The 25,329-nt window shown below is 54.9% G+C and overlaps 1 protein-coding gene across 1 annotated transcript; it reads right to left on the minus strand.

The window, feature by feature from the left end:
* Positions 1-21,027: 21,027 nt before the first annotated feature.
* Positions 21,028-22,019, minus strand: LOC118644002 (basic proline-rich protein-like). Its single transcript, XM_036282293.1, has 2 exons — positions 21,905-22,019; positions 21,028-21,827 (listed from the first exon to the last, which is right to left on the minus strand). The coding sequence occupies exons 1-2, from the start codon at positions 22,017-22,019 to the stop codon at positions 21,028-21,030; spliced, it is 915 nt and encodes a 304-aa protein (XP_036138186.1).
* Positions 22,020-25,329: the final 3,310 nt, after the last annotated feature.

Genomic DNA, 25,329 nt, shown 5'->3' on the forward strand with positions numbered 1-25,329 from the left:
CAGAGGGAACCTCAGAGCCCAGGGCCACCTGCGGAGGCTTTGCTCCCTCCCTGTCCCTCCGCCACAGCAGCCCACAGCCTGGGGCTCTGGCAGGTGCCCACAGCAGCCCTCAGGGCCAGAGCCTGGGCACCCTGAGCCCAAGTGGGAGCCTTGGGTCACTGGGGCTGGCTCGGTTCCTCCTGCACACCGAGCTCACTGCTCTGACAAGGGGCCCTGAGCGGCCGCTGCCCTTAGGAATGTTCGCATTCACTGAGGGTCTCCGGGGGGAGGGCTGGGGAGGCTGGTGAAGGGGGAGGGATTCAGAGGCAGGGCTGGTAGTTAGGGAACAGTGACCGGTGCGAAGTACAGCATGGGGATCCAGTCGGTCACGTTGTGATGACCATGTATGGGGCCAGGCGGTACTGGAATGATCAGGCGGACACTTCGGAAAGTAGGACTGTCTAACCGCTATGCTGTGCCCCAGAAACTGATAAAAACAATATGAATGTAAACTGTGATTGGAAAATAAAGACTTTTCTGATGGAAGGGCCGCTGCTAATTAGCTAGAAAGGTAGCGAAGGCGCATGAGCGAGCCACGTGTCTGCAGGACTTGGGGGCTGTCACTACCAACCTGCAGCCCCCTCGGAGGCGCATTTCAACCTGGGTCCAGCCTCGGCGCCCCGTGCATACTGAGCCGTGGTTCTCAGCCGAGTCCTGTCTGGTCGGCCTGGGGCTGCGGGACCTTCCCGCCCTCCGGTCCCCAGCTGATCCCTGCGCAGGGGTGGCTGCGGGGTGCTGGGAGGTCCGATGGAGAGCGTCCTGCACGCTCTGGACCTGCACGCACCCCCTTCGCCTCTGGGAGGGAGGGAGGAGAACAGAGAGGGGACAGGGAGGGGACAGGGAGGAGGGACTCTGCCCCCGATTTGTCCACGCCTGGTCCCCACGCTCCGAGGGTTGGAGCAGCCTGGTCGCTGCGGGGAAGTGGGCGTGTCCCCGGGGCTGCGGGTGGCAATATTCCCAGCACCCAAAATTGGTCGTAGTTGCTCCCGGGGCGCGTCCTCCCCAAGCCTAGGGCGGTGGGTGGGAAGGGACAGGTGCCCCCGCGGTTCACACACGGTGATGCTGGTCCTCACAGTGAAGGGGCGCGATCACCCCAATCGCTGGGTAGCTGCGCTGCCACCTCCCTGGGCTCCGCGCCCCCTCTGTGCACCACACCGGCCAGAGCCGGATGCAGCCCCCCAGGCCCGTGTCCTCAGCAGGCCGCGTTCCAGGCTCAGGGGACAAGCTGGGGCCGTCACTGCAAGCCAGGTCTTGGATCTGTGGTGTGAGGGTTTGGTGTTCAGCATGTGTATTTTATTACGGGTCTTTTATTTTTATTATTCCCATTGTGCTCCCAGCTCACCCCGAACACATACGTATTTAATAAACGGGAACAACTTACAGTGATTTCCCCCCAGATATTTGCAGGTTTGCTGCCTAGCTCCCCTCCCCGCGTGGGAACAGGACCAGGTGCCCAGGCTCCTGCGTTGATAGCAGGTCACAGGGCCTGGGCCTGCCCAGCGGAAGTACTTCGTTTCCCTGGTAACAGAGATCTGCAGGTGGCCCAAGGCAGGGCAATCAAAGACCAAGGCAAGGCTGACTCTGGGACTTGGTGGTCCCTGCAAGCTTGAGTCACCAAGCCCTAGGGGTCCGTAGTCCCGGTAATCGATCCGTGATCCCTGTAATTGATCCGTGATCCCAGTAATCAATCTGTGATCTCTGTTATCTCAGCAGGGTTGATGCGCTCTGGTGAGAAACCGCCTGGGGGGCTGCTGACGGGTAGACGGGGGTGCTCATGGGTAGATGGGGGTGCTGACGGGTACATGGGGGTGCTGACGGGTACTTGGGGGTGCTGACGGGTACTTGGGGGTGCGGATGGGTAGACAGGGGTGCTGACGAGTAGATGGGGGTGCTGATGGGTACATGGGGGTGCTGACGGGTAGACAGGGGTGCTCATGGGTAGACAGAGGTGCTGACAGGTACTTGGGGGTGCTCATGGGTACATGGGGCTGCTGACGGGTAGACGGGGCTGCTGACCGGTACATGGGGGTGCTGACGGGTAGATGGGGTTTTGATGGGGAGACACCACCCCTGAGGGTGCTGGCTTCCTCCACCATACTGCAGATGACACTGGGTTTGTCCTTCACGCTAAGTTACAGTAACAGAAGCAAGCAGGCCACGCTCGGGCCCACACCGTGTTGTGGACTGAGTCAGAAATACCGGCGTTTTACTGTTTATTTTTAGTACAGAGAGATGAGTGCACATTTCAATCTAAGTGTGTACACCGGTGAGTATACTCCATACGGTTTCTATCTGTCTGCCGAGAGGGTGTCGCACAAGTGACAGCGGGAGGAGGCCTCGTACATGGACCCAAATATTTCGTTTAGCTACAAGGAACCAGAGATCCCTGGACAAAATCGGTAAGTAACTCCACTGCTCTCGGGGGGTCAGGAAGGGTGGGCCGGGCGTTGTGGAGCCGACCGGGACAGGCAGTGCCGGAAGGAGGAAGGAAGGATGGGCAGGCCGGAGGCACAGGGACGCCTCTCCTCCCAGGAGATTTCGGACTCACACACAGGGGGCAGCAGGGAGCTGGAGGCCAAGGTCAGGACATGCACCCAGTCTCGGTGCGCAGGGCCCCTGGCGGGTGCTGAGCCCGCGGGAAAGGTCTCGGGACAGGACGCTCGTGTCCTCCCAGCGAATCCCGGCACGGGTGCAGCCCCTGCGGCGGTGGTTTGAACACTATCTACACGTGTGCGTGGTCCCTCCACCCAGAGGTGTGGGTGGGACTTGGGGACTCACGTCTAAGGATGAGAAGCCTGGTGGTTACAGCGGAGAAGCCTGGTGGACACACGTCCCCCTCACGCCAGGGTCAGCTGGTCTAATACCCTCTCCAACACACTGCGACGAGAAGCGACACCGTTTCTGTGGTATTTCCCCCCAAATCAGGACCTCCGTTTGATCGCGATAACATGTCAAACAAACCCAGGTAGGACATTCTCCAGCGCCCTTGGCCTGTGCCCTCCGCAGCCCAGGCAAGGCCGCGGGGGAGGCTGGGCAGCGACCCAGGTGCCTGAGCCGACGCGGTGACTAGATGCACAGCGTGGCCGTAGGCTCCGGAGCGGAAAGGGGAAGCTCCTAGAACACTGGGGAAGCCCAACGACCCCGTAGTGACCAGCGACCAGCACCCAGCCCCTGTGAACGCACCCCTTTGGTCAGCAGCCAGACTCTGAGATGCCAACAGCGCGAGCCAGAGGAGACGGGCTGGAGCCCGGACCAGGTGCAGCCCCCGGCCCATCTCAAACGATTGCAACGTAACAGTGCCCAGAAGAACAGATGCCAGGGCTCGGAGGCAAGCCCCAAACGGTGGTAAATACTGAGGCGTGTCTCTGAAGACGTCGCTCTGGAACTGCAGGGGACGCCCTGGGAGCACTCAGGTGCTCCTTGTCCAGGGCTCCCCACCGACCACAGGCGCATGATGGAGGGTCCTCCCGAGACCTCCACAGGTACCACGTACTCTGCTCTAGAAGGCGGGGGCAACGTTGCTTTTAGGGTCCCCAAGTGCACACGACAGAGTAGCTTAGAGACCAGTTGGAGACTTTATCTTTCGTTTAACATCCTTCCCTAAGCAAATAAGAAATTTGCTGTCAGTACGTAGCGTTTTCAAATACAAACCTGAACTGCAGCTGAGGTCCACAGGCGATGCCCCTGCTTGAGAAACGCCAGGTGGTTAAGCCCCAGCTGTGGTCTGTGTTGACTCATCTGACCTCGACCAGAGCAGCTGAGGCCCAGAGGGCTCACCGGACCCTCCTGCTGGTAAGTGTGGAAAGAAGCCTTCTGCTCAGACCCTTTGACTCGAGTTCACCCTCCCTCCAACAAAGGACACAGCATTGTTTCTTCAAAATCGGCCATATCTTTTGGTGTGTGGGCTACTGCAGTTATGGCACGTTCTTCAACGCCAGCGGTCTTTGTCTTCTTTTAGGTGTTATTTTTAAACTGGGCACAAAGCCTTTATAAACTCACATTTTCTCTGTTTCGGAAAATTACTTTTCTAGAATGTTACTTACCCTCGGCACAAATATTAATAGTTTCCTTTCAACTAAGTGGTAAGTAAACTGCTTCCATATGTCGAAGGAAGAAGCTGGCAGATGGGGAAGAAGAATTGAACCCCATTTCCCCGCATTACCGAGGTGTCCAGCATATTTTATACAGAAACTCTAGAGTCAGCTTCGTGGCATATTTTTATGGAGGGCACATGGCAGCAGTAAGTATAACAAGGAGAACAAAGAAAAATCACAACACTAGTGTAAAATGTATTCAGTAATTAAGCATACTACATTACTACCCTGTGATATTATGTTGCCATGAAAATAACAATGGACATGACTTCAGCATGGACAAAGCTACACAGTAAAAAGTGGAAAGTAAACTTTTGTGCAGACTCTTCACAAATATTTATAAGACCGAGTAAAATATTAGTACAATGAAAACATTACAAATTATTTTTGAAACTAGGTTAAAAACGCATACATGAATACCCCTTCTCACACATTCCATCCCTGACGGGGCCCAAGGAGGCGATCCTCTTGATCAGGGTTCGTTAACTTCCGTGCATACAGGGACCTGGCTGATGAGGCTTCACTTACAGTCTGCGGCCCCAGAAAACAGGACAACCACCGAGACGGGCCCGGAGGACTACAGGACTACACATCTAGACTTCGATGTGAATATTTCTTTGATGTTGGAATATTTTTTAAAAAATTAACACCAGGTGTCCGGCCGGTGTGGCTCAGTGGTTGAGTGTTGACCCAGGCACTAAGAGGTCACCGGTTCGATCCCCAGTCAGGACACACGCCCAGGTTGTGGGCCTGATCCCCAGTGGGGGGCGTGCAGGAGGCGGCCAATCAGCGTTTCTCTCTCTCTCTCTCCTCCCTTCCTCTCTCTCTAAAATCAATAAAGAAAAAGAAATTAATGCCATGGGCCAAGCAAATCACTTTTGCCATCTCCTATGATCTGAATGTGTCCCCCCCAAATCCATACGACCCCTAATGGTGTTCGGAGGCAGGCCTTTGGGAGGTGATTAGATCGTGAGGAGGAAGCTCTCATGGGCGGGATTAGTGCTCCATGAAAGGACCACAGATTGTCGGCCTCCTGCCAAGACGGGACACATGAGAAGTCTCGTCAGAGGAGGTCCCTTGCCTGACCACGCTGGCACCTGATCTGGGACTCCGCCTCCAGAACTAGAGAAATAAAGTACCGCTACTCACAGACTGCCCAGCCTGCGGCATTGGGCTGTGGCAGCCTTGTGGGCAGCGAGCCCGGCCCAGGAGTTAGACCAGACCTGGGTTCAGCAACCTCAGACTTGAGTTCTTTCCAGGTAACAATTCAGAGCCAAGACTCAAACGATAAGAGCAAGTTTATTGAGAAAGTCACAGGGACAGAAGAAATGGGCTCAGGAAACAAGTTACAGAGGCAATAACGAAAGGGCCCTTGGAGCTTAGAAGAGAGGAAGGTAAACTAAGGTTCCTGGGAGGAAGAAGAGGGGGAGGGGAAGGCGAGGGCCTGCTCCAGGCGGGAGGGCGCCGGGTCCCGAGTCCTGTGGGCTTTAAGGTGGAGCTGTTAGGGGAGTTCTCAGGGGAGGGCCCAACAGAGTGGTCATCAGCCCTCCAGGTGCATCCTTTCTGGGCCCTGGTCTCCCCTGATTGGTCGGTGGGCCCTGGATTCCCCTGATTGGTCAGTGGGCCCTGGTCTTCCCTGATTGGTCAGTGGGCCCTGGTCTCTCCTGATTGGTCAGTGGGCCCTGGTCTTCCCTGATTGGTCAGTGGGCCCTGGGCTCCCCTGATTGGTCGGCACCAGGCAGGCGGTCACTAGCCGGTGCAGCTGGTCCCAGGGCAGCCGTGGGTCACGGGTCTGTTCTGCTGCTTTCCTGGGCCTGGCGCTGAAACCCAGCTGAGACCTCGGAGTATTTGATGGGTCAGAACCTCACTGTCCTGGGGGCTTCGTGCTTCAGGGCTGTTCTCCGACCCTTGTTCATCACCCCTCTAGGGTCTCACCGCACGGCCAGCATCCTGCCAGGGAGGGAAGGTCAGGGGGTTGGGACCACATGACCAGCCATGTGCTAGGGGAGCAAAGGTTACCCTGGGGCGAGGTCCCGTTTCCCCAGCTTTGCCCCTTGCTAGGCACCGGGGCTTTCCACCCTGTGACCTTCTGTCCCTGGCCCGTCGTCCTTGATGTGCTCACGTCGGTCTAACTGCCACCACAGGCTGAACATCCTAAAACACCATCATATCTAGTATGTGACCTTGACACCGGACAACAAACAGGTCCGGGCGGCTGTCCCTACCTGAGCCAATTAGGCAGAGACAAGGTTGAATCCTGAGTGTTTATGCTGCCGGCAGTGTGGGGAGCAGTGGGCGACCCCACAGAAGGTGCCCCCCTCCCAGGTCAGCTGGCCGCTTATGATGGGTATTACATGGGCAAGTAGGCAAGGGCAGACCCAGGGGTGAAATGTTGGGGAAGTAGCAAGGGCAGATCCAGGGGTAAAATGTGGGGGGAGGAGGCAGAGGGAACGTTCGGTCTGTGGGTAAAACAGTGACAGATTATAGGCAGGAGAAGGTAGTGCAGGCTGGATCATCCTGTCTACGTGCTCCATTTGTCCACTGATGAGAATTGTTTATCATACCAAATTTAAAAATCAAATTAAGCTTTAATTTCTGCATGAATATTATAATAACAACACCTTTTCAGTACCCTTAACATTTAGGCATGCAGAATCCAGAGAGTATGTTGTCTCTGAAGAACGGCTACTTCTCTTCCCAGCCTACGAGACCTGAGACCTTTTGAACGCTGTCCACCCAACCCGACTGTCCTCTTAGAGATTCAGCAACAACAAAGCATGAGGCACTCGGCCCTTATACGAGCAAGTGACTTTTTTTTTAAATTTAAAATTAATCAAAATGGGAAATTTGCCCAGTGAATTTGCATTTTTCATGCAAATGTGAAGCCTTTGTCATCATTCAACACCCCGGTGGCTCTGGTGATTGAGACATAATTTATTTAGATGGAGCTTTCTGCGCTGCTTTGCCCATTTTTCAAACGTCTCCTCTAAGCAGAGGGATTTTAAGATGTGGACCTCGGGGTCTCTTGTGGTTCTCAGAATAATAAATGATTTGCCATATCATTCACATCTTAAACTTTCTCATGAATAATTGGTCAGATTCTCTGCACTGGACACCACCTGCCTTCTGAATCCCTTGTCAGAGTCATCTTTCTATTTGTTTGTTTGTTTGTTTATCCTCACCCAAGGATACTTTTTTCCATTTATCTTCAATGCAGTGGGAGGGGGAGAGAGAGAGAGAGAGAGAGAGAGAGAGAGAGAGAGAGAGAGAGAGAAACATGGGTGTGAGAGAGACACATTAACTGGTTGCCTCCTGCATGACCCCGACCAGGGCCCGTGACCAAACTGCAACCAAAGCACATGCCCTTGACTGGAATCGAACCCAAGATTCTTTGGTCTGCAGGCCGACACTCTAACCACTGAGCCAAACCTGCCGGGGCTCAGTGTCATCTTTTTACAATTTTACTCCCTTTTGTTGTTAACCGACTGCCACAAACTTTGCTACCGGCACCTAAATTTGTAAGGTTTCACATGTGACACGCAGCTACCAAGGACAAAACACACTAAGAGGCAAGTGCCCAGTGTCTCAAGCTGCTGTCCCCTCCTCCTTCATTCAGCCTCCCCTTCCTCCGTTACTCTGTTTTCTAGTCTTCAATCACTTTTGAAACATTGCTTTGGTTCTTCTGCTAAAAGCATCTCAAGGACGCGCATTAGCAAGACTGCTGTGCACACAAGCCCCTTGTCCTTTGGTTCAGGGTTCTCCAAACTTCATCCAAACGTGGCTTGAATGTTAGCTCAGAACATTTAGCAAAGTATTTTTCTCTCTCGATTCCCTTTTAAGGAATGAGAATGGATGTCTGTAGCTAGGAGACTGGTCTCATCGCCCACACACTCCCTTGGGTGTTTCTTCCCCAGGGGACCTCCCAGCACGCCCGGTTCACCTGCGGGGGATACTTTGCTGAGATGCTAATTTACACTTCGCTCTGCGTCGACTTCCCCTGCACCGTCCCCAAAGTTTCCAAGCACACAGATTCTTAGTCAACTAACTGAAGTTTCTCTTCCCAGAGAGAAGAAAGAGCCTTGTCACAGAGCATGTGTTCCAGCTGTTTTTTCCACAGGGACAAACGCCTTGAGAGGTCTTACTGAGTGGAGTGCAGGAAGGACAGGACAGGTGGGGAGAGAAGAGAAAGGAGTGGGAGGGGAAGGGGCTGGCAGGTGACAGGATTGGGAGAGGGGTGCCCAGGACAGCGGGTGTCACCTGGTTTCCCGTACCATTGAAGAGAAAGGGATTCAGGGAGCAGGGTGGCCCCAGAAGCAAAGACTGTACTCGAGTATGCCAACTAGACTTGGAAACAGCGTCCTGTAGTACCTGCTCAGCACCTGGAACGAAACAATGTTGCCTTCCTGTGCATAGAAGACCTGGATGAAACAATGTTGCCTTCCTGTGCACAGAAGACCTGGATGAAACAATGTTGCCTTCCTGTTCACAGAAGGCCTGGATGAAACAATGTTGCCTTCCTGTTCACAGAAGGCCTGGATGAAACAATGTTGCCTTCCTGTGCACAGCACCTGGAATGAAACAATGTTGCCTTCCTGTGCACAGAAGACCTGGATGAAACAATGTTGCCTTCCTGTGCACAGCACCTGGAATGAAACAATGTTGCCTTCCATCACAGCTGACATGACTAGAGATGCTCCCACCTACAAGCAGCCATGCTCCAGACCAATGTAAATTCCACATCGTTATAAAAGGTGATCTGGAATGACCAGTCAAAACCACTCCTCTTCCTCTGAGTGGGTCGTCTTCTCCTTGCAGATGCATCACAAACTGCCCCTCTTGGTCTTTGATGCACGCAGTGTGTGTCATTTCTGGCCGGCATGGTCGGAGACCGACGTCAGCTGCTTTGAAAGCAGGGACCTTCACATCTCCTGGTCGCACTCAGATTCCTATTACTGTGCTTTGCATCTAGAAAACACACAATTCACATCAGTTTATGAGTGTGGCCGGCCTTCAAATAGTTGTTAGGACGCCAGCGAACCCAGAGAGAGCTCCGTCTTCCTCTCAGGTGAGCGGCAGGGGCTTCGGGCCCCCCGTGTCTGTCTCGGGCTCCCCTCTCCGGGGAGCAGGGTCTGGCTGACCTGGGCCACTCCCGACGCTCAGTTGACTTTGCTTCATGAGAAGTGAGCTGGAGCCCCTCCGGGACTCAAGGGCTGTCCCCAGAGATTGCAGGAGGCAGTCCTAGGAGAAGCGCAGGGTGGACACACACCACCGAGAGGCGGCCACTGCGGGAGTCAGACCCGAGACCCATGCAGCCCTGAGGTGCTGGCTGCGGGGCCTCCGCTCTGACCATGTGCTGCCCACGGCCCGGCTTCTTCCTGGGGGGATAAACTCAGCTGGGCACGGAGTCCACGATCTCCCCACGTCCCCGAGTGAAATTAGAGCACTGTGGGTGAGCCGCATTGCCACGGGAAGGACCGTGGGGGGGGGGGGCTAGGGTCAGTCTGCCAGCAGGCAAGGGGACGCACGTGTTTGGTGTGAATGGAAACCGCACTTGGGAGCCCAGAAGTCTGTCCTTTCCATGTTCCCTGAGTCCTGGTCAACAAAACCCGAGGAGGGGGCACCCTCCTGAGGCCACGTCTCTGTCCCTGGTTGGGGAGGACACATTGTGTGGAAACCACTGAGAAGTCGCCGGATCGATGGACAAGGACAGTAGCTGCATCACGGGATACTGGGGTCACACTTGGTTGGGGGCAAGGGGAGCAGAGGGAGCAGGGTGTCCCTGGCGCTGTGCCCGACCCCAAGCTCTCGGTGGGCGCCTCTCCTTGTCCCCCTCACGGTTCTCTGAGCAGCTTTATCCTCGGGCCGGGTTTGTCCTGAGGAGGTGTCGCAGGCGGGATGTGCTCACTCCATTCGCTCAGAACCAGAGACACTTGTGTTTCCAGGGGCACCAGCATCAGGGACAATGCCTCTGTGGCCCATCCCCGTGGCCTGGGAGCGAGACACGTCCTGCCCGTGGCTCAGAACGGCCACCAGGCTGGGAGGGGGGCAGAGGTGGCCTCCAGTCTTTGCTCTTCTCCTCAGTTACTGCCGACCAAATATGAAATCTCTCCTTCATACGTGTGCCAGTTTTCCTAGTTTGTTTTTGTGGGAGGCAGGTAATTCCTGGTTAATTCTTCCTCCATAGAAGACAGCGCTCCCAGCTACTGCAGTCATTTGCCAGCCCCTGATCTAGAAATGTCAACTCCCTTTCCAGGGACCCTTCCCTGGAGGGTGGGGCCTCCTGGTTCTGACCCGAGCATGAGGGGAGGTACAGGTGAGTTCAGTCTGTACTCACAGCATTGCCAGGGGCTCGGTGGTGGCTTTGGCGAGGGCCTGGCTTCCGGACCAGGCTGTGTCGCGATGTCCGAGGCCGAGACGCGTCCTTAGCTCCAGCCAGCACGTTGGACCGCAGTGAGCTGTCAATCCGATAGCACAGCCGGGGGTAAATGCAGGCTGCTGTCCATGCCATTCAGAAGGAAGACAATGACAACCCACAGAAAACGTCTCCCTCCATGTTCTTCCATCCCAGGCCATGTGACATCTGACGCAACGGGTCGCTGCGGGACAAATGTGTTCTCTCTGCCTGCTGGTCCTTTCACATCCTCGGGAACGTGAGACTCTGCGTGGGCTCCACATCGCCTACCTGCCCTGGTGCTCCCTCGGCCCTGCGTTGTGTGTTCGGACAGAAACAGAGGCCTTCCTTAGGGTGCTACGTGGTTAGACATACGGGAGGGAGTTTTCCTTGTGCTTGTGAATATCATGGGCCAGACGAGGAAACAGTGACCGCTCCCCAGTCCTCTGGGAGAGAGGCCCGTCGCTGCGTATGATCACACCCGTCTGCGGGGCCAGCCGCTCTCAGCACCGGCCGTTCACGTCACTCTGTTTGCAGGCGGTGTCAGGAGCACGGCGTGGGCTCTAAGATCAGCATTCGGATTTATTCCTGCGTTAGCGACAGAGCTCACAAGTGAGCCAGAGTGAACACACACACGTACACGTGCACACACACATGTACAGATGCGCGCGCACACACTCATGCACACACACGTATACACTTACACACATGTACTCGTACACACGCGTACTCACACACATGCACACACGTGTACATATATGTTTGTGCACACAAGTGTGCACATACGTATATGTAGAGGGAGAGCTAGATCCTGTACGTGGGAACCCTGAGAGGATACTGTGAAATATCCTACAGGAAATGCCACTATTAGCGTGATCGCTGGGGATTCTCCCACCTGGTGGCTAACATCATGAATATTGCTCCATTTTATAAAGTCCTATAGGCTAAAATATAAGCTCTTGGGAGATCCTAGAAACTCAAAGTTTTATATAGTCTCACTCTTTCAGGCCCGGTGCGGTGCTTGTCGAGATGAGCTGAGACAACGTGTCCCTCGATGTGGCCGGCCGGCCCAGGGCCGACAGCCTCTCCTGCTCTGCCCGTCTCCCGTGTCGGATTTTCACGGCAGGAGATCCAACCACTGTCTGCACCTTCACTCGGCCCCGCAAATATTCAATGGACAGCTCTGGGGGTGCTCGCAGGAGTGGACAGGCCGGCTGTCCTCGGCGTGGGCGGCGCGGGGGCGGGGCCTTCGGCTGCTGTGCTCCGCTGGGCCCTGGTCCTACACGCTGGCTTCCCAGACGAGAACACCAGCTGGGGTTACGTTACTCATTCAAGGTCACACAGGTCACTCAGCTGGCTGAAGGGCTTGCTTGTATTTGGAAGTGGTACAATATTCATAGACTGTACACGTCTTCCTGTCGCCTCTCCAGTTGAAAATGAAAGCGTCTGACCCCTGTTCCTCTGAAGCTCACGGCTCTCTGACGCAGGAACACACAGATGGCTGCTCCGCTCGGCAGCGAGATCCCAACTGGTAGCTCCAGCCTTGCAGAAGGCTCCTGCCTCGGCGTGGGGCCAGCAGCCGGCTCTGCCCCTCCGTGTCCCTCTGCCGCGACCGGCGGGCTCTGGGGTCCCCGGACGACTCCGCACGAGCTCACAGGTGCAGGGGAACGAGCGGCCCGTGAGGACCCCTGGTGTCCGCAGGCAGCCGGGGGGGGGGGGGGGGGACCAGCTGCCTCTCCAGCGGCTGCAGCGGCAGCTTTGGGTGAATATGTCTCCGTCTTTCCACCAGAGAAGCTCCTGGGATGTCATTTCTTACAACACGTCTCCTGACAAGCTTGCTTCCTTCTCTGTAGACAGCTCCAGCCCGACACACATACTCACTTGGCATGTTGTACCGATGGGAAGAACACTGATGTGCTCGTTGACAAAGGAGCAGGAACAGAGACTGCTCGTCCAGGTTCTCACCTTTGTACCGATGGTAGGAACACTGATGTGCTCGTTGACAAAGGAGCAGGAACAGAGACTGCTCGTCCAGGTCCTCACCTTTGTACCGATGGTAGGAACACTGATGTGCTTATAGGCAAGGGAACAGGAACAGAGACTGCTCGTCCAGGCCCTCACCTTTGTACCGATGGTAGGAACACTGATGTGCTCATTGACAAGGGAGCAGGAACAGAAGATGTGTTTCTGAAACCGTCGGAGACTGTACGTGCCTTGGAACCTACGTGGGTTTTCTTGAGCATTTATTTAAAGGGGTGAAAAGGCATCGCTGCGTCTCCTCGTATTTTCTAAACAAGTCGCTGTCTGTCCGGTGGGCTGTGCGGTTCGAAGCCGGGGTGCAGCCCCCTCCTCCCCGGCTGGCTGGCTGGCGTCCGCATGGGCAGAACCACACTGCCAGGGCTCTTCCGGGCCGGAAGCGGGACTGCAGGTGAGGAAGGCAGGTGAATCAGGATGGGGTGCACCGATTTAAGGACGAGGAGTCACCAGGTCACTGACGCCTTAGCCCGCTTCTTCCCCATTCCTTTTCGGTTTGCCCCCTTCCACGGGTAAATGAATGTTTGTGGCTTCTCGTGAATTATTTGAAGAAAGTCAAAGGTCAATTACTGCAGAAAAAGAAGCCAGTCCACCTCCCTAGAGTCTACTAAACAGAAAACACCTGTGTGCTCACACCTACCACCCAGAACCACCCCTAGAACTGTGGCTACTGACGGATCCCTTGACCAGGAAGGACCGTGCTTTTTCAAACATCTTATGTAAAACGTTGGCATTTCAAACCAATTTTTCTGGGCAAATGAACGCGTTTATCTGCTGACCCCTTGGGGGCAGGTGGTAAGTGGGCTTCTCCCCCCAGGCCTGGACCGCGTACTTAGGCAGTGAAGTTGACAGAGGGGAAGGGGCTCTCGGGGGATGTTACAAATATCTCAGCTGATCTTGAAGAATCCAGACTGAAATAAAGCACAGTGAGAAGGCCTGGGTGCCCCAAAGCAGTATGGGGACCCCGGGGGCCAGCTGGCACAGGGGAAGGACCAGGGCAATGTCTGTCCTGCCTGCTCCGGGGGCGGGGTCGGAGAATTACCTGGGCGTTTGTCGTGAAGCCGTTGAGTAGACAGGAGAACAGTAACCTGGGGACGTGGGTGCAGCAACAATACCAGGGCGGGGGTGAGGGCGGCAGAGACCTGGCACCAAGTGTGTAAAGAATGGGGATACGGGACATTAGAAGAGACAATGGGGTGTGGATCTCTAGGGGGGAGATGTTTAGAATCGGTGCCACTTTGGGGTAGCAGAGGTCTCCCTTCCAAATAGCTCTCTCAAGGCTCCTTCGAAATATTTACATTCCTACTTCTAATTCTTTTGAAAAACTGGCTAAAGGAGGTTGAGTAATAACCCCAACCTGGGGCTCTGTGCTCCAGTCCTGGGGTCCCCGCAGCCCCCGAGCAGCCGGGACTGTGACGGTCCGATGTTAGGGTCCCACCCCGCGCAGTGCCCTTTCTCGGCGGCCAGACCCCTCACTCCTGGTGTTCTCGAGTATTCCCCCCGGTCACGTGCAGAGCGCCCCCTTCTTTCTCGTGCAAGGTCGGGCTAATAGCAACCCTGGACATCCTCAGAGACGTGCTTACCCCATGTTTTTAACTTGGATGAACTCTGTGGTGCCTGTCAACCTTCAAGCTGTTAATATGAACAATAGGACGAATACTATTCTATCTTACAGGCATTTCGTGGTGCGGACATCTTAGGTTTTCACCTCTATTATTTTGTATGATAACAGGCATCTTAATGAAGAGAACGGTTGGAAGAGAAAAAACTTATTTTCATATGCTTCATTTTTACGGTGTTACACAGACGAGACGAAGCAGAATTGAATTTTGTTCACATTCTGAAACTCAGTCAGGGAGGAGGACACGACACTAGTGGAAGGACAAGGAGAGGAACCAAGAGAAACGCGGCGTGTCAGCTGGGGCCTGGGGTCCCCTGACGCCACCGGACCGCCAGCACGTTCCCATGTCACGGGGGTCATGGCACTTACTTCCCTCCGTCTAGAACAGCGGTTCTCAACCTGTGGGTTGCGACCCCTTTGGGTGTCGAACGACCCTTTCACAGGGGTCGCCTAAGACATCACAGTAGCAAAGTTACAGTTATGAAGTAGCAACGAAAATAATTTTACGGTTGGGGTCAGCACAACAGGAGGAGCTGTATTGAAGGGTCGTGGTGTCAGGAAGGGTGAGAACCACTGGTCTAGAATCATAGGGACTGATTTGTGTGTGTCTGTGGGACAGGTTGAACTTTTGGAAAATCGTAGGTCTAATCAATCAATAATAGAACTTTAACCTCCTTGGGACAAGACCGTGAAAATGTTCCTGTTCTCAGACCGTATTTTCATGCTCATGGACACGTGACAAGTGCAGGAAAGTTTCCTTGTTTTATAGTGTTTTTGGTCTTTCAGAATTACGCAGCTGAGTACATCATTAAATACAATTTATCTAAGATGTAAAACTTATTTAAATTGCTTTATTGAGCTCAGCATGCGGTGTTCAGTTCTCTCGAATTTAAACAAAGTTTCCATCTGTTCCTCCGTTCAGCCATCTCTGACGGGTCCTCATGGAATACAGATGAATACGATGTACGCAAGCGGGTTACGGGAGTTCCAGGAAGGTTCGCCTTCTCCATCAAATGCGATTTTGAAGCTGAAACTCATTACTGAAGAGTTTTTTCTGCATGAGCAGGATGTGACTCTGTCTAATTTCGGAGCAGACGTCTATGGACTCCCAGCGCAAGGATGCCAACCTGAACCTGTGGGAATGCCGTGTTTGGTATGGCCCACGACACACCGCTCTCAAAGTCTCTTTATTCTCAAAGTCGGGGCCTGGGAAGAAGTCAGTATAGTTGGAGCTCTTGGTTTTATCATGTTTAAAGGTTTACATACACACTGAATTTCAGGAACACTGATTGCTTTAATTTTTTTTCCATTTACAATGTTTGCAAATTCAAAAGCGACCTGTGTATCACAGGCTCCGGTCCACCTATGCCATTGCAAATGGTAGGGTTCTTTTTTATGGCTGCATAGTATTCCATTGTGTATATGTACCACAGCTCTTTTATCTTCTCCTCTACTGATGGGCACTTGGGCTGCTCTTGTAGCTTGGCTACAGCATAGGGAATGCAGTCCAAATTATTGTAAGAACTATATATGACGTCAGATGGGTGCTAGGGATCATATAGTAACTGATATAATGTCCAATCACTGAATTATACCCCTGAAACTAATGTATGTCAACTATAATTGAAAAATAAAAACTTACTTTTTTAAAAAAAGTAACTTGATCCCTGACCGGTTGTGCTCAGTGGTTAGAGGGTTGGCCCACGGACCACAGGGTCGAGGGTTTGATTTCAGTTAAGGGTGTACCTGGGTTGCAGGTTTGATCCCCAGCCCGGGTTGGGGTCATGCAGGAGGCAACCAATCGATGAGTCTCTCACGTCGATGTATCTCTCTCTCACGTTGATGTATCTCTCTCTCACGTCGATGTTGCTCTCACGTCGATGTATCTCTCACATCGATGTATCTCTCTCTCACGTCGATGTTGTTCTCACGTCGATGTATCTCTCACGTTGATGTATCTCTCTCTCACGTCAATGTATCTCTCACGTTGATGTATCTCTCACGTTGATGTATCTCTCTCTCACGTCGATGTATCTCTCACGTTGATGTATCTCTCTCTCACGTCAATGTTGCTCTCACGTCGATGTATCTCTCACGTCGATGTATCTCTCTCTCTCATGTCGATGTTGCTCTCATGTCGATGTATCTCTCACATCGATGTATCTCTCACGTCGATGTATCTCTCACGTCGATGTATCTCTCTCTCACGTCCATGTTGCTCCCCCCCCCCACTCTATCAGCGTAGCTCATTCAATGGCCCCGTGCCTGTGGGGACTGAGCTCTGTCAAGGACGAGCCGTCTTCTGTTCTCGCTCCTATGGAGACACTTCGTCCACAGTTTACAGTGTACGTCTAACTCAAGGGAAGGAAAGTCCCTGGCGGACAAAAGGGTGAACCGGAAAGGAGCGACAATACGTGGGGTCACCAGGAGTCCGAGCTTTGAGGGCGAAGGATCAGTGCCGACCTTCCAAGGATGCATCGGGCAGTCGGGATCCTACAAGGACCACTGTGGGCGTCCCGGGATGGTGATGCCCACGAAGTCGAAGCAATGTGCTGAGTCTCAGAAACGGTGAAGAGGATGCCCATCCTTGCTACTTCCCCGTCTCACAGCTACGCTCTTTATGGAAGAAGCGCAGACATCTGGCAGGAAAAGGAACCAGCTGAACCAGGCTCACTAACACACTCACTGTGGGGCTCCAGGGACGTGGGCAGAGGACCCTCCAGCTTCCACGTTCTTCTGGAGTAGCTGACGGAGGCCACCTGTCCCTGTGCCCAGCCGTTCAGGGGCACGAGGCTGACGCCCTGTGGTGTCAAAGCGGTAGTTTGCTCTCCAAACCCTGACCCAGGCCTGGTCAAGGCAGAGAGGAAATGATGGGGCTTCTCAGACGCCATCTCTGCTCCTCCCACCTGACAGTTCTGCCAGGTGGGGACCAGGCGGGGACCAGGGGGGACCAGGCGGTGGCTGCCCACACCTGAGTGTCCCCTGGAATGAAAGGATGTTTGGGTCCGGCCATCATGGTCAATGCTACTTCCTGTGTTTTTAATTCCAGGGTGACCTTAAGTTATTTTCAGTTAAAATGTCACCAGTTTCTTTTGAAATGTGTATACTTCATAATCGTTAATACTCCAAACAAGTGTTATAGAGCCAATTAAAAAACGATAAACTTTTGCTTAAATTCCTTTCCGACGGACTCTCCCTGGGGAAGTTTTCCTTTTCGTTTTTGCCAAGATTAAGAAGGCTTATGACAAATAAACACTTGGAAACAACTGTGGCATCAAATCCCTCATCATATATGCATGTCACACCCATCTGGGGCCAGGTAGCCCCCCCAGCAGACTGGCGCTGCCCCCCAGGAAGGGGGACCCACAGAGGCCCGACTGACCAAAGGCCTGGCCCCTCCCCAGGGCAGGTCTCCCAGCAACCATGATGCACAGAACTCTGGGGGGAAGAGGTCAGTGAGAACCCCAGTGACTTTATAGAAAAATCCCACAGATTTACTAAATAATGAATTTAGGGACAAGTATAACAACCTCCGGTACACGGGAATGTCCCCCAGTAAAATAAAAACATATTCACTATGCTCTTTTTGAAATTAACCACAGGTGTGAATCCCAAGAATATTCAATAATTAATTTCTCACCCATTGGCCTTTACTTTGGGGTCCCCTTCCCGAGGAATGTGACGCGCAGCTCACCCTTTACAGGAGAGGTACCCAAGGCTTTGCAAAGGAGATCTGTATTAGTATGCATCAGATTCCTTCCTCCCCCTTCGAACTCCACGACATCTTATAAATGAGTTTTAAGAACCCGAAATGTGTCTCCATAGAGACGGGGATGAAAAGCGTCTGGAGCTCACGAGTTGACTGGACGGTGCGACCCGAGCGCTCGAAGGCCAGTTGTCCTCAGAGCAAGCGCTGCGCCATCTGCTGGCCCTTCCTCATGCCCGTTCCTTCCCGCGCCAAACACCGGGTCTTCTCTTCCGAACCGCAAACTCTCTAAGGGCTCGTCCTCCTCCTGCACAACCAGGCCAATGGCGCTTCAGTTTATCTCGTCTCAGGCAGTATCCGCTTGGTGAGTTAATTAAACCTGGAAATCTAAACACGCCAAATAGAGTTGATGAGTGGAACTGTGTCCTTACATTCCTACCGTTAGGTGCTTGTGTAACACATAGCAGGGTCGATTGCGGGGCCGACCTCTGCCCAGTCCGTCCACCGGTAGGAGGCTCACTGAGCCCAGCCGTCACCCATCACCGGACGGAGCGTCTCCGTGTCTGCTCCCGTCGGTGGAAACACCACACTGCTCTTCATACGCCTTGGAAGTGGTGAGAAAATCCAAACAAGGAGTATACTTCTGTTATCAGACTTTTGTTTTGCTCTGTGGAGGTGAACGGAACTGCCTCAATCATTAGAAACGCCAAGTAATTGGTTTACACTTGAGATACATAGGAAAAGAATGAAATGTAAAGATGAGAGAGTTTACTTAACACAACGTCTTTGAAAGGGACTCCAAACACTTTTGAAAGAAAAGTAAAGGAACGAGAACCACCACGGAAAGGGAAGCCGATCGAGGAGAAAACGACGACAAGAGGGCGTTCGCAGGAATGTCGCCAACACCCACCAGGGGGTCTGGAGGTGGAGAGGCCTTCTAGGGTCCCATGGAATCCGAGCCCCTCTGGCTGTATCCCGAACCGGCTGTGTGACCTCGGGGGGTTCTGAAGTTTCCTGTGCCTTGGGCTTATCTTACTAGAAATGGGGGTGATGATGATAATACTATTACCCACTCCGAAGCATTTTTCTGAGGGTCCCTGGGTCAATACGCAAAGCACCGAGCCAAGGACCATGCCCAGCGGAGAGTAACTCACGGCGCGTAGGAATCTCTCTCTCCTGACGCCCGGTGTCCGCTGCACCCAGACGTCTCCGAACCCAAGGCCAGGGTGAAGTCTTCGCTCTGGGGTGATCGGCCCTTTAGATGGGTGTCTCCAGGTACCAGGGACACAAAACGATCTGTTTTCCTGCCAGCCTCAGAGATGAAACCGTGGGGACCTTCGATGGCGGTGGTCCCAGGGCCCCGGGGCCTGGCTGGAAGCGTTTCTGTGTCGTGCCTGATTTACGTGCACCTGCTCCGGAACTGGCCCCTTGAAATGTCACGTCCGCCAGGAGTTCAGATTCTCGGGCGATGCTGCCTCCGGCCAGACAAATCGCGCAGCCAGCCCGGCTTGCGGCCGTAGGTAGGACCTTTGTAGTATCGCCGGCGCCACCCTAGCCGCGTCCTCAGACGCCGTGAGCGTCAGGGCTGGTTTCCTGGTAAGAACTTCCTCGGGTAATGAAACGGAAGACTGTCTCTGTCGAGTCTGCGGCATTTAAAATCGTTCGAGGCCTTCGGAGTTACTCCTGAGCAGACTGCATCTGGGAGAATCCAGCAACGGGATGCTTCTCGGGCCCCTTCTGCCGACCGAGGTGCATCCACTCTGGGCAACAGCACGGACGCCCGGGGGGTTCTCGGAGGGAACGCGACGTCCAGTTCTGCAGCATGAACTCCTGGGCTTGCACACGGCCGTGGGGGAGGGGTGGGGCGGAGAGGGGCCTGGGCACCATCCCGGAGCGGGGACGTCACCCCTCGCCTGTTAGGACCTGGGAACACACACAGGCCCCACCCCATTTAGCCTCTTAAGAGGTCAGCTCCTCTATCTTTCTCTGTAAGAACCAATAAGAACAGAGCAACAGTTTTTTAAAATATTAAATCCTTTATGCCTTTGAAGGAGCTTAATAGGATACATTCGGATCGGAAAAAGCAGCCCGGGCTCTGGTCGCACCGGGAAGGTGTCGCCGTGCCCTGTGTGCACGGTGGCGTGGCCTCCCCTTCGCGGGATCAAACCGCCGCCTGGCCTCATCCGCACCGCCTGTTGGCTCCCAGGTACCTGCCGCATGCTCGGTTTGAACTGCCGTCCTTCCAAATGTTGTTCCTTTGTCTGGACACGTAGGTGTCTCTGCACTGTCTCCGACCTAGTTCGGACATTGTGTGGACTGTCCTGGCAGGGCCGCTACTGTTTGCCTTTCCAGCGAGGCCCGGGCCTGGCATTCAGTGCAGATGACATACAGTGGCCCCGGGAGAGACACACGTGTCCTTCACACAAGCTCTACCCGCACACGCCGCCGTGAGGGATGAGGAGCCGGGGGTGGCAGGACCTGCGGCCTGTGTCCGGCTGGGCGGAGCAGCAAGCTGGGAGAGGGGAAGCTGGGGAGGCAGGGGCATCAGGGCTGCTCCGCAGGACGTGGTGGGGGCTCTGTCGGAACTCTCCGCCGAGGAGAAGCCTGTTCCCGTCCCAGCTCTCCCTTCCACGTGCACTCTCCTGAACACATGAAAACAAAATGATCAACGGAGTTGGGAGATGCAGCCCACAGCCTGCTGGCTGCGGGGGTTGGGGGTGGGGACATGGGTGAAGGGCAGGAGCTCCCGTTGCAGCAGAAAGGTTACGCGGTGGTTCAACCATCGGCTGACTGCAGTTAACACGGGGCTGCACATCGAAACGTTCATGCAAGAGAAAATCTTAGACGTTATCCCCAGACAGATTCGTAAGGTGGCAGATGTCAGCCAGACCTGCTGCGGTGGCCATTCAGCGGCGTGAACGAGCGCGGAGCATTATGTCGTACCGGGACCGCTGAGGGCCGCGCGTCGTACCCGGGACCGCTGGGGGCCGCGCGTCGTACCCGGGACCGCGGGGGGCCGCGTGTCGTACCCCGGGACCCGCGGGGGCCGCGCTCGTACCCGGGCCGCCTGTGGGCCGCGCGTCGTACCCGGGACCGCTGGGGGCCCGCGCGTCGTACCCGGGACCAAGGGGGGGCCGCAGCGTCATACCGGGACCGCTGGGGCGCCCGAGGCGTCGTACACGGGACCGCTGGGGGCCGCGCGTCGTACCGGGACCGCGGGGGGCCGCGCGTCGTACCCGGGACCGCGGGGGGCCGCGCGTCGTACCCGGGACCGCGGGGGGCCGCGCGTCGTACCGGGACCGCGGGGGGCCGCGCGTCGTACCCGGGACGGCTGGGGGCCGCGCGTCGTACCCGGGACCGCTGGGGGCCGCGCGTCGTACCCGGGACCGCGGGGGGCCGCGCGTCGTACCCGGGACCGCGGGGGGCCGCGCGTCGTACCCGGGACGGCTGGGGGCCGCGCGTCGTACCCGGGACGGCTGGGGGCCGCGCGTCGTACCCGGGACCGCGGGGGCCGCGCGTCGTACCCGGACACAGCGGGGGGCCGCGCGTCGTACCCGGGACCGCTGGGGGCCGCGCGTCGTACCCGGGACCGCTGGGGGCCGCGCGTCGTACCCGGGACCGCTGGGGGCCGCGCGTCGTACCCGGGACCGCTGGGGGCCGCGCGTCGTACCCGGGACCGCGGGGGGCCGCGCGTCGTACCCGGGACGGCTGGGGGCCGCGCGTCGTACCCGGGACGGCTGGGGGCCGCGTGTCGTACCCGGGACCGCTGGGGGCCGCGCGTGTACACGGGACCGCCAGGGGGGACCGCGCGTCGTACCCGGGACCCGCTGGGGGCCGCGCGTCGTACCGGGACCGCTGGGGGCCGCGTGTCGTACCCGGGACCGCTGGGGGCCGCGCGTCGTACCCGGGACCGCTGGTGCGGCGCGTCGTAACCCGGACGGCCTGGGGAACGCGCGTCGTACCGGGACCGCTGGGGGCCCTGTGTCGTACCCGGGACCGCTGGGGGCCGCGCGTCGTACCCGGGACCGCTGGGGGCCGCGCGTCGTACCCGGGACCGCTGGGGGCCGCGCGTCGTACCCGGACCCGGCTGGGGGCCGCGCGTCGTACCCGGGACCGCTGGGGGCCGCGCGTCATACCCGGGACCGCTGGGGGCCGCGCGTCGCTCACAGCTCAGAGGAGTGCGCTCCTTTGGTCTGGCCGGTGGAAGGCTGCTTCACGTGGCCCTGTCACACCGCAGTCTGTGCGAGAAAGAGGGTCAGAGTATCTTCTACTGGCTGTTTCTAACCGTCTGAGATCCCAAATAGTTAACATGTCCGAGCTGCATATTTGGGGGTACTCCTTCAGAGTTCAGTGTGGACACTCGGTAAAGGGGCTGAATTCGTTACTACAAATGGGCTTCTGGTGAACATTCAACTTGCCTGCAGGGATGACACACATTCAGATCTGCTGGTCTCTTACCGAGGGCCCCGTTCCGGACAAGGGGGGACCCTGGCTTTTCAAAATAAAATGAAAACTAGTTCACACACGGAATGGAGGAATTCTCCAGTTTTAAGAACTAAAAGATTTACAAGCTTCTCTTTAAATATTGGAATTATTTTATCAACGTAATTTAAACACAATTTTTAAACAGGCATCTGTTTTTTTTTGTTTTGTTTTGTTTTTTTAAGCTTTGGAAGCTACTTCATCGCGGTATGAGCGACATACTCAAACAAGTCCGTATTTCACGTATGCAGTGTAGTCGGTCTGGGGACGAGCATTAAACATCACCCCTCACACGTGGGGAACATATTCCCCACCTCCACCCTCTCTATTCATTCTGCGGTTACTTCTGTGACCAGGAGAGTTGTCAGAAGATGACCCTCTTAGCGAATGTCCGAGTGCACAGCACAGAGTTTTAACCACAGGAATCAGACAGCAAACCTCTCTGACCTCCTTGTCTTGTGTGACTGAAGCATCGGACCCTTCGACTAACACTTTCTCTCATATGATGCTTGACTTATGACCGAAAAAGGAATTCTCACATACGCTTTTCTTTCTCTGCAAAATCTTCACGAAACGAATGTGCATTCCACATTTACATAGAAAGTAGGCCATTGACGAATTCCCAATGCTTTGATGGCACAGATCACAGAGTGTGATAAAATGGCTTATAGCCTACTGAGCATTATTGACAATTCATGACCGATTTTCACGCTTTCTTGCGATTGCTTGTCAGAGGGATAAAATACTTAGTTTTGAAATGAATCTTGCAGTATCTCTGGGAGCACAGGTTATCCCGTAGGATCTGATCGGGCAGACAGATTCACCTGCCCGTTTTCATAACAGCCGGGGCCTCTAATCGTCCCCCAGATCCCTCAGCAGGCCGCGGTGCCCTGTCCTCGGGCAGCCCACTGCGCATGGATGTTGGCAGCAGTCAGGGCTCGGAGGACGTGCTGAGAGCAGCGGACGTGACTGTTGATAGATGAAGCCCAGGAGCCGTGACCTTGAGCCCGGAAACTCGGGACATGGTGACCCCTCCACAAACAAATACCAACGGCTTCATTCTAGGAAACTGTCTAGAAAATTTAGCTTAAGCCCTAAGAAATGGAATTTGTTCTTCACCGGCAACTAATAGTTATAGTGTTGCCTTATTCTCTGTAATTTGATCCTCGCTAAAAGTAGTATATTTTTGAGCAGTTATGCCTTTTAAAATTTTACTTGCTTGCCTCACCCCATCAGAATATGGAATACATTCCCTCGTTGCTGAAATACATTGTTATGAAGTCTCTCCTTGGCATCTCCAGTGTTCATCGATCACTGCTTCAGAAGGTAAGTAAGAAATTACAATAGATCTCTATGAGCACCCGACTCCTGAAGAAAAATTAAAATGCTCTCAGAACACCTTTGAGAAAGAAAACACAAGCCAGTGTCCCCCCAAACGTTCCAGTGTTTGTTTTCTAATAACAGGGACGTTTTTGTACAGACTCAGAGTGATGATCAGAAGCAGACAATTCACAGAGGTTGGATTTCCGCTTCTCGCCTGTCATTGTACTTGATGATTCTGTTCTGTTTCCCGCCGAAGTGTGACCACCCACGCAGGTAGACCGGGATGGGATGATGGAACGTTTTCATTCCCAACGCTTTCCACGGAGGTGTGCTCTCATCCACACGGCGCCTCCGCACGGGCCCCGCGCGAGCCCCCAGCTGTCAGAGTGACTGATGAGGCTGACGTCTGCGAACGTTTCCAGGCTTGGGTCCCTGGCTGTTTGGACAGAAGAGCAATGAAAAGTTTTGTGAAATTTATTGGTCAATATCCTGCTGGGTCAGAAGTCTTAGAAGAGAAGTGATTTTCAACAGAGAACACTCCTGCCGGACTGGGGACAACGTGAGGGTTTCCTGGCGAGTTTCGCTTGAGTCACCTTCACACTCGGTCTCAGAGGACGTGGCCGCCGGGGCCCCTGGATGCTCTCCGCCACGTGCTCCGTGAGTTTCCACCCACGACGTCCCAGCCACCCCTAGGAACCTGTCAGGTCGATTCTCGCTTCAATGACCCTCGCTTCCGTGTGTGGCTTCTGAGTGTGGCTTCTGCGTGTGGCTTCCCGTGTGGCTTCCGTGTGCAGGCAAGACACTGCCTGGGCCAGTAAGTGCCCGTGTCCAACCCCGAGATCAAGTCAGTACACGATGCTGCCGGGCGGGCGGTAACCGACTGCCCTCCACCCGCCCCGCCCTCGTCTGTGGCTCCCGGGGACACGGGTGCCGAGCACAGTGCCCAGGGTGCTGTACGCAGTCGGAGGCCCTGAATCGCCAGACAGACAGACGGCAGGGCTGAAAAGTGTTTACTGGTGCATTCTCCTATCAGCCGAGGGCCAGTGACTTGGATAAAAATACCAGTGGTCAGAAAAAAATAGCTGTCAATGTGGATGCCCCAAACACCGTCGTCTTTGGAACAGCAGCTGACCGATGAGTTACTCACACTGTGGTCACTTACCTAGTTCACACACACACACGCACACACACACACACACGAGTCGGAAGGCTAAGCATGATTTTTAAAAAAAGTTTCCAGAAGTAATGAAAACAGGCTTACAATATTCTCAACGAGAAATGTAATAATGAATTAATCAAAAGTCTGCATTTTAATAATGACGAGTGAATAATTATTTCACTCACCCTTCCTTGACTGAATCCGAGGGCGGGACGGCCCGGCCGGTCCCAGTTCCGCACAATCGGACAGAGCCCTTCAGCCCACACGCCTGCGGCCCCTGAGCTGCCCTGTGGGCCTGGCGATCGCTAGATGACAAGCTGGGAAGGGCAGGGGCCTTTCTGTTCACTGGTGCACCCCAAATTCACGGCATGGCATCGACACAGATGGGGCTTCAGAAGATATTCTTAAACGAATGAATAGCTGAATGAATGAATGAATGAACAATCGGAGGGTGTCCAACAATCGGTGCATTAATCGCCA

The sequence above is a fragment of the Molossus molossus genome, unplaced genomic scaffold (genome assembly GCF_014108415.1).
Source record: "Molossus molossus isolate mMolMol1 unplaced genomic scaffold, mMolMol1.p scaffold_m16_p_4, whole genome shotgun sequence".
NCBI lineage: Eukaryota > Metazoa > Chordata > Mammalia > Chiroptera > Molossidae > Molossus > Molossus molossus.